At 51.5% G+C, this 9652-nt stretch overlaps 1 protein-coding gene across 3 annotated transcripts in view; it reads right to left on the bottom strand.

The window, feature by feature from the left end:
• Window positions 1–838: 838 nt before the first annotated feature.
• Window positions 839–9652, bottom strand: part of peak1 (pseudopodium-enriched atypical kinase 1) — a 79565-nt gene continuing 70751 nt past the window's right edge. For all 3 annotated transcript variants that reach the window (XM_060060310.1, XM_060060311.1, XM_060060309.1), the window contains 2 exons: window positions 7505–8352; window positions 839–5596 (listed from right to left, as the gene is read on the bottom strand). In XM_060060310.1, the coding sequence (XP_059916293.1) occupies window positions 4079–5596; window positions 7505–8352 (2366 nt within the window). In that variant the 3' untranslated portion in view covers window positions 839–4078. The remainder of the gene's footprint in view (window positions 5597–7504; window positions 8353–9652) is intronic.

Genomic DNA, 9652 nt, shown 5'->3' with positions numbered 1-9652 from the left:
AATATTCAGTGCTTATAATTCAATGTGTTTTTATTTTCAAAACCCGATGGCACAGATTTACTTCCATAAAAGCACCTCAACAATCATCACAGAAACGTTGAAGGCCTACTCACTGCGGTGATCCTCGGTGAGCCTTTCCCGTAGGTGGCCACCCTTTTCCGGATTGTTCAAAAGCACACAAAACCAGGAACAAGCAGCAGATCATTTATGAGGCAATTTCAGAGCGACGCTAGAACACATATATTATCTAGATGGCCAATTAGCTACACTCCACACCAGATTCGCTGTCCAACGTATAAATGCGTTTTTTTATTTTAAAGACCCACATATATAGGGTGCGGGACACGACTGAACTCAATCAAGAGCTAATGAGAAGGAACCCCCATAATTTAACACAACTGATTAAATCTATTATTTAAAGGTTGAAAACCCAGCTCCCATTTTGCACTACAACACTGACCGCATTTTCTGCAGTAAATGCATTTTTTCGTTTAATATTGATGTAAACTCTTTGGAGATTTATTTATGGGGATTAACGTTGTTTTTACAATCCAGCGAAACAAATTTTAGCAGATTCGAGGTAATGTCGCCATCTGGTGGCGGAGAGTATTTTGCCAAAGTTAAATGTTAAATAGACCAAACAGGCCCCATGCGACATTTATTCTCTAAAATAGTAGTAATATTGTAGGGATACAGTTGCTTCCATTACTGTGTCCATCCATTCATACCTACTGATTACCTAAACATGTATGTTCTGTCCTTGCTTTAATATCCTGCGCCAAAACCCTGAAAGGACAGGAATTATGACAACAAAAAAATAATTGACGCAATGAAAATATATAAAAACATATATTTATTTTTCTGTTACCGCTGGTTAACTTGATTTGACAGTAAAATGGAATCGGGCCAGGAGATATACATCATGTACAGTTTGCGACTGACAAATGAAACAAAGTACTGTATTCACTGTCACTGCACGGCAACACTGGTACAAATCGATGAACACGGATGTGTTTTAAAAATGGTGCCCACACTTCCAACATGAACTCTCTTCAAAGTGGTTTGACTCCTGGATTGAGGAGGGGAAATATCTGTACAATAGGCCTGCTGTGTCCAACGATTGTCTTTTCCATGTTAACAATTTCACTCTTTATTTTAGAGACAACTATACCTTTTCCTTCTCTCATAACCGTTACAATGGAGGAGAGTAAAGTAAATCTTTGCTTTATTAAAATGGACTAATTCTACTTTAGTCTCTCTGGTGCTCTGTAGGACGTGATAAAATAGTGTGTATAGGTTAAAATAGATAAGATTGGAGCATATATATATATTTATATTTGTATAAAGGCTTGACATCTTTACAAACACAAGGACAGCAACCAGTGCCATCCACACACGCACACACGCACACTTCTTAAAGAAACAAACCCTTGTTTGTGACAAAATCCCATGCTTGCTTTATCTCGATTCACTTGCCACACTCAAGTTGCCACACACCAACAGAACCCTAATTCCAGAAGTCCATTTGCCTCGCTTTGATTCTGATAATGTATATGAATGATGTCGCAGGACGGATATCATGGAACATGTATAAGAAAAAAAAAAAAGAGAAAAATGGGTTCGTAAAAAATGGAAGGAAAATGGTACACACAGGTGAATTAATCAACTAACCAACCGTTTCTTTTCAAGACTGTCCATATGGTTGCATTGTGTGTCAAAGTTGTGTTTTTTTATTCCACACCTCCAAGGCTTTTCGACAGATGGCTCCTCATGTTTGGTAAAGCGAACCACTTGATATTCCTGTCTGGCAGACACATCTCGCATCTCACCTGGAGCTGATAATAGGGCCAGACTTATTTGGCTGTTGCATGTGGGTACACTGAAAGCAAATACAGTAGGACTTGGCATGCGATTGGCTGGATCATACAGGAAGTAAAAGACAAAAGGGCGGGAAAGTGTGGAAGCATTGCTTAGTGGTTGGATAGTTTCACTGGAGGGGCGGGTTCTTAAGGCTGTGTTTGTAAAGTGTTTCTGGCGGCTAGTGGTTGAGATTCAAGCAGGCTTTTTTTTTGGGGGGGGGGGGGGGTCCAGTGAAATAGTTTCAAATGGTTTATTTGTTTGCTCTCCTTCAAGGTCTGGCCCAAAGACCCCAGCCCATCACGTACAGTTTAGTCCAAACTAATCACAAGCCAGTTCCTCCACTGAAAGGGAACCTCTCTCAGATGTTCTCTTTCGCTCTCTCTCTCTTTCACTCACTCTCTTTGGCTCTCAGATAACCTCTGATGTCTGCAATGTTATTGTCCCATCAGGGTTTGTCAGCGCAACTTGATGGATTTGTAAATGCCATCCACTGACTGGTATTGTTAGAAAACGGCGAACACAGTCGAAAGAAAATCAAAAACCAAAACAATTAAAACATCCCCCATTCATTGAAGCATGTCAAACTGTGTCCAAGCCATCGTTGTAACATTGAATCCAAATGAAGTTTACAGCCTTAACTGTGTGTCTATGAGACATTGCCGTCATTTTATGTGCCACAAGAAATTGAAAAGGACTTGCAAAGGTTTGTAAAATGCTTCATGGTGTCCTAAAAATAACAACATACTGTAAGCTCCATAAGAAAATTCACAAAAAAAATTGCACACATTGCAACAAAATATTAAATCCACGGTTTGCTTTGTGCCATTTGAGCTTGGAAAGGACGACATTAAATGGGTTTACACATACTGACAGTCAACTGTGCGATCAGATCACGATAGGGGCAATGTATGCCAAAGAACACTAAATGCGACTGAAGAAATCTACATTTGTGTTTTTGGCGACTAAAACTGCATGTCACTGAAATGCTACATACCGTAGGTAAAAACGCCAGGATTTGATTTGAAAGTATTTGAACATAAGTTCCAAGGAGAAACTGTGGAAACCTAATGCTGTTGGCATGGTAACCTACTGTTGACACCAACAGTTGGTGACTTGTTAGCAATTTATGTAAGATTTGATTGAAAAAAACAAAGCCAGTCAATGTGACCTTGACTGGCTTCGAGTGACCTTGAGCAATTCAGTCGTAATTTTGTGTGGGATTCTTTGGCTACTTTATAATTGAATGGTCAAAGTTCACAGTATGTCCTTTGTGCTTTTCCTGGCGCATGTACGGGAACCATGGTCTAAAATATTGAGTTACATCCCACGAGTTGCATCTAAAACCCACCATACATTAAACGTTCACCTGCTCAAACCTCTCTGATTTGCTACATCACACAGGACGTTTCTTCACGGCAAATGAATGTAAACGACAAATACACCCGTGGCTGCGCGAGTACACAGCACAAAACAATGACTCTGTTCAGTCTTGATCCCTCCTGCAGCCTGCACCTCTCACAGGAAAGGTCTATTGGATACACAGCCGGGCATCTGCACGATTCATTTATGTAACGCCTTAATGTCTCGCAGGGCTTTGAGCTCAAAACCTCAAGCAGCCCCCGGGGCCGTGCACTTTGATCAAGGATTGAATCGCAGACATCTCGAGGCCGTAGGTGTCTCTGCATCTTAAGCACCCCGCACACAGGGATATCGAACGGCATGGTCGGGCTGCACGGACTTCACAGTGTCCTACAACGGGTCTACGCCTCGTTGCATTTTGTTTTGGACTTCATTTCTTGACAGCCCCCATGTTGGCTTTCTTTGTTCCGCTGTCACGGGGGAATAATTGAGCGAGTGGACAGCCACAACTGTCCACTCCCTTTACACGTTCCATCATGGAAAGATCGAAACTACTGAAAAGGCAGATGAAACCAGGCTGTCTCGTAGGGGATCCGAGGGGCCAGAGATGTACACGACCAGGCCAGATATTAGTGTTCATCAAGCGCGCGTGCGCGCACACACACACACACACACACACACACACACACACACACACACACACACACACACACACACACACACACACACACACACACACACACACACACACACACACACACACACACACACACACACACACACAGGCGCACACACACACGCACACTCCAGAGGGGTGGCGGTGGATCTGTTGCCATAGCGACGGCCCGACTTCAGAGGCTCACAGCGGCTGGGACTGCGCGAGGTGGATCGTGGGGGCGGCGTGGTGGTGGTTTGGGGCGTGGTGGGCGACGTGCGGCGGCTGCGGCGGCTGCTGGTGCTGGGGCGGGCCCTGGGGAGGAGCCTGTGGGTGGGGCTGGTCCTGGGGGGCGACCTGGGGGTGGGGCTGCTGCAGGATGTGCACCACGCGGCCCAGCGTCTCGGTGGAGGCGAACGCCAGGTACTGGCAGCACAGCCAGTCCTCCAGGCTCACGCCGGTGACCGTGTCCAGCGAGCGCTCGGCGAACTTGATCATCATCAGCGTCCTCTTCAGGTCCAGCCAGTTCTGCAGCGTGGTGTCGCGCTGCTGCCCGGCGTCGCCCCCCGCCGTGGGCTGTGTCGCGGCGGCGGGGGCGGGGGCGGCGGCGGCGGTGGCGGCGCCCAGTGCCTGGAACAGGTCCTCCCGCGGGCCCCAGAGCAGGCACTGCAGGCAGGCGCGCGCCTCCGCCATGCGGATCCTCTCGGAGGGGTTGACGGTGAGCAGCAGGCTGGCCAGCTGCTGCAGGCCCTGGGAGTAGAGCGAGCGCAGGGGCAGCGGCGGCAGGTCGGCCCAGGTGTACTCGCGCTCCTTCAGCTCCGGCGTCTCCTCGAAGGGGTTGGCCCGGTGCAGCATCTCGTAGATGAGGATGCCCGTCTGGAACTCGTCGCACTTGCGGTACTGCGTGGCGGTCACGATCTCGGGCGCCAGCCGCGACTGGTCGCGCAGGGTGCCCGCGTCGCCGGCCGCCAGGCGGCTCTTCTGCTTGGCCCGGGAGAAGTTGCTGATGATGAGGCGGGCGGGGCAGGTGGCGGCGTTGGCGTTGCCGTTGGCCGCGTTGCCGGGACTAGCCCCTCCACCGCCGGCGCCGTTCCCTGGGTTGTTGTTGTTGTTGTTGTTGGGCTCCGTGGGCTCCGCGGGGTTGGCCGGGGAGCCGGGCAGGCAGTGCACCAGCAGCAGGTTCTCCAGCCGCAGGTCGCAGTGCGTGACGTGGTGGGGCTTCATGTGCTCCAGGCCGGAGCACAGCTGCAGCAGCAGGAGACACACCTGCCGCTCGTACAGCTCCGGGTTGCGGGCGTGGCGGGACACGCCCTGGCGGACGAAGTCGGCCACCGTCTGGAAGGGGACCTCCCGCGTGATGACCACCACGCGGCTGCGCAGGGAGCCCCGCGAGCTCGCGTGCGGCGAAGGCTCCTCCGGCCTGCCGTCCGCCGACGAAGCGTCGGCCGTCCTGTTTGCGGCCTTCCTCTTCTCATCGTCCTTCTCCCTTTGTCCTTCTACATCTTCCTCTCCTCCCTCCTCCTCCTCATCCTCCTCCTCCTCCTCCTCGTCCTCCTCTTCGTCCGCTCCCTGGGTCTCCTCCCAGGGCAGCAGGCGGGCGGGGACGTCGGCCAGGAAGTGTCCACAGTCCTGCTGGATGTTAAAGTGCAGTGCCAGGCTCTGCCTCACCGCCAGGCTGTGGAAGAACTGCTGCTGGGTCTCCTTCACTTTGCTCCGGCAGATCTGGAGGAGCGAGGGGGGCGACAGAGAGGAACACAAAGATGGATGGTAGATTCAGCAACAAAGGGCAGGAGATAATGTGTCAACAAGGCAGAGATTGGGTGGAGGGACGACGGTGCCATGGATTAAAGTGTTAGCTTTTGTACTGAAGCGCTCGCACGGGGCGAGGCAGCCAGCCTCGCCCCGTTACTCTCCGTTACTCTAAACTGTGGAGACAGGCTCAGAACCTCGACGCACCTCCAGGATTAGATCCCAGAGGGGGGTCGCTAAACCTTGCCCGACCCAGAAGGCGCATGGATGCGACTTGGAACCTTAATTTGAATTCCAATTATGCGCTATTTCATATGCAGTGGTTGTAAACTATAAACTATAAAGTTCCTCTGGTCATTCTGAATAAAAATCAGGACCAAAATCGTCTGGATGTTTGGTGCACGTGTACAGTGCACGTGAGCCCCGACCTGCAGGCACTGAGCTTGTTGCTATGGCGACCAACCTAATCGTCCTCTAATGAAGCCCTCCTAGCGCACACACAAAGTGTTTGTCGCCCAGCGGGCCCGACGGATAAGCATCCTAATAAATCTCTAATGCGAGGCCTGGTGTCGTGATGACTATGAGCAACGTTTTAATGTTTTAATGTTTCGGGGTTGAAAACAGTGGAAAACAGGCCGACTCAACTGAAACCAGGACACTGAAGAATTCATGGCATAAACAACAAACAACAAGAAATAAATACGGTTAAGGAACTACTGACAAGCACAAATAGAACACGTCAAAATCCTCAGGAATGCCTTGAGGATGAACGTCGAGCAAATCTAATATTTGACAGTCAGGCAGGAAGTCACAGAACTGGGCCACATCTAAACAGGGGGTATTTTAAACTGGGCAGCTGGGTTTCATCCGGAAAGAAATGGCCTTCTCTAGAATCCAGTGATGACATACAAACAAGTAGTGAAGAGCTAACTTTCCTTCTAACTAGATCAACCTAGAGCTTCTACATTTCCTTTGGAACTGAGCAAGGCAACAGGCCAGCTTTACCCACAGGGCCTATGTTAGTGAGCCTGGCCCCACATTTACCAAAGGTCTTCCCAAGCTACTTGAAACATGGTAGACTTTCACATAATGTATTTCAAAGCTTTATTAAAATATAAAACGATATGATAAGATGGCCGTATATGGGCAAAGAATTGGGCACAATATTCTATTTTTAAATATCCACCAGCCTCATTACAGAGCTGTTGCTGGTTAAATAACTTAATTCCCCCAATCGGGATTTGCGACCAAGTCAAGTCCATTTAGTTTGAATAGCCCCTTAATCACGGTGTCTCTTAATTATACCAAAGGCTGCACAGGCTGCACAGGCTGCACAGGCTGGTGTCTTACGTGACACCCTCTAACCCTGAGCCCTCTAAAGAACAGACAACAACCTCAACACAATCCAAACAAAACCCAAGAAATTATCCCAGAAGAGGGGATCCCTCTTCCCTCCTTCCAGGGCTGGTTGGAGCGTGAGAAAGGGGGGGGGGAAATAACTGAGCTCTGTCCCTCGCCTCTGGAACTCTCTCCCACTATCAATCCGCACTATAGAGTCTCTCCCCACCTTTAAAACCTCCGTCAACACTCACCTGTTCTGAATGGCCTGTCCCACCTAACTCCACCCGTCAGCCAATTTAATGAATATGTTGCTTTGTAAAATGTGTTCTTTTTAACTATATTTGCCAGTTTTTAAATTGCATTTGCTTGTCTTAACTGTAAGGCGACTTTGAGAGTCTTTGAAAGGCGCCCTGAAACAAAAAGTATTATTATTATTATTATTAATGGCCCCGTACTACTATGGCTCAACGATTCCTCTTTGGCCCCACCCGCCACCTAGGTATTCACGGATTCCCCTAGGGGGGGGGACCCCAGACCCACCTTGATGGCGTAGTTGACCAGGGGGTCCTTGGCGTACGAGGCCGTGTAGTAGACGGCGTCCCCGGCCTCGCAGCACGGCTTGCCGGCCGTCAGCCGGAAGTGGGACCAGCTGTCGGTGCCGAAGCGCAGGTGGTCCTTCTGCCCCGCCATGAAGCGGTCCTCGCAGCGCGCCGACAGCTTCCGCAGCGTGTCCGTGTGGAGGCTGCGGATGCGTCCCACCACCTCCTCCCAGCTGTCCATGCCCCGGTACAGGATGGGCACCTGGGGCTTGGAGGAGCCCCCCGGACCTCCGACGGCGCCGCCGCCGCCCCCCCCTCGACCCGTTGTCCGGGCCCTCGCCGCCGCCAGAGACCCGCCCCCCCTCTCCCGTCCGCCGGTGCCCGCGCCGGGGGCCGGAGACGCCAGGGCGGTCAGGCTGTTGGCGGGACGTCCCTTGCCCGAGCAGGGAGCGGCTGCCTCCGGCGGCGGCGGCGTCGGCCTCTCCAGGGAGTCCCCGCCGCTCTCGTGCTCGTGGAGGCGGTGGGGCTCGGAGTTCAGCGAGGAGCTCTGGCTGGCCGACTCCCAGGTGGAGTCCAGGTCGTAGAGGGGGTTGGCCACGCTCAGGTTGGTGCCGCCGGGCTTGGCCTCGGCCCGGGGTCTCGCGACGGGCCCCGGCGGCGGCGGCTCCTTGCCCGCGAGGCCCGGTTCGGTGACGGAGCGCGGGACGGACTTCTTGGGCAGCGGGGGCGGGGTGGACTTGGGGAAGGGCTGCTCCGAGAGGCCGTCCAGGTCCAGCGAGGCCAGGGTGTCGTTGGAGGCTTTGAGGTTGCGCGGCTGTTTGAGCGGGATCATGTTGGCTCTGGACTGACCTGGGGGGGGGGGGGGGGGGGTAGAGAGGAGGAGGGTCGAGTCATAAATTGAACATCGTTCCAATCCAAATGTGCATAACTTGTACAGGCGCAAATAAATGAAACCGACCAGGCAAATGTGACCTGCGAAATTATCTCAAAACAGAGTTTCTTTGGATTCCACTGCGGTCCTATAAATATCGTCCGACGGTCATCCCTGGTTGAAAGGGGCGGAATCGCCGCAGCTACAGCAGCGCAACCACTTTTCGCACGCCTCCAGCTCTCGAATCTTCACTTGTTTCTTCCTGCTAGCCTTCCCACACTCGTCTGACGGCTTACTGGCGCCTCTAACGAGCTGCGCATATGAGAGGATGAAAACAGGTCTGCCTCCCTCCCCTCTCTCTCCCTCTCTCTCCCTCTCTCTCTCCACACACATGGTGGAGGGAGGGTAGGGGGCCTGGGTGGGGGAGGACGGGGGGCCTTATAGGAGGATCTCGAGCTCAAGACAGGGAAGGTTGCCCGTTTCATCTGGCTCTTCCTGCAGGGCAGCTTAAAAGTGCCGTCATGGTAGATGATCCTGTCTGGAGGGAGGAGTGACTTGGGAGTTCTTTGGAGGGGGGGCCCAGGACTGATATTTCACCCCTAGACATGCCTTGGAGCGCAGGGAGAGGACGAGGCTCACGAAGGGGGTCTCGACCGGATTTAAAAAGGACAAAGAGTCCCACTCTTTGTGTGATCGGGAATTTGATCATCTCCCTGTTTCGGTGTCAACCAGGAGCCGGCCCACGAGGACACACGAGACAGCTACGCCTCTTAAGCTCTGCAGCTCACAGGGAAATCCCCTCGTTGCTTCGGAAGATTGGACTGAGAAAGGGGCACCCGTTTGCAGACCACGCCCCTTCAAAGCAAGGCTTGTGGAAGTTGACATCAGGGGTCCGTAGTCTACATGCTGCAATGATGTCCCCTCGAGAAAAACACCTAATCCTTACACTATATATAATACCCTTCTTTCATGCCCTGCATCTACAAAGTTAAATGCAAGTCGCTTGCGATAAGAGCATAGGTGTAAACGTGAGTAAGACTGCGAACAGTACTTAGATCTATAAATGTATGCAACTAAATTGTGTTCAAAATCCCCATTCAACCAAGTGAGTGAGCTATCCCAAAAGGAACAATTTAATTGGAAATAGTCATTTCCAATCGCTAAACAACCATATGGGTCAGGGTAGCATAGTGGCTAGCCTGTGACTAGCCAAAAAGTTACTGAGTTCGATCCCCCGTCCTCCACACAGCCTACCTGTAGGCATCCTAGCCCAAGACG

This window comes from Gadus macrocephalus, chromosome 9, assembly GCF_031168955.1.
Source record: "Gadus macrocephalus chromosome 9, ASM3116895v1".
Taxonomy (NCBI): Eukaryota; Metazoa; Chordata; class Actinopteri; order Gadiformes; family Gadidae; genus Gadus; species Gadus macrocephalus.
This window is presented reverse-complemented; position numbering and strand designations above follow the sequence as displayed.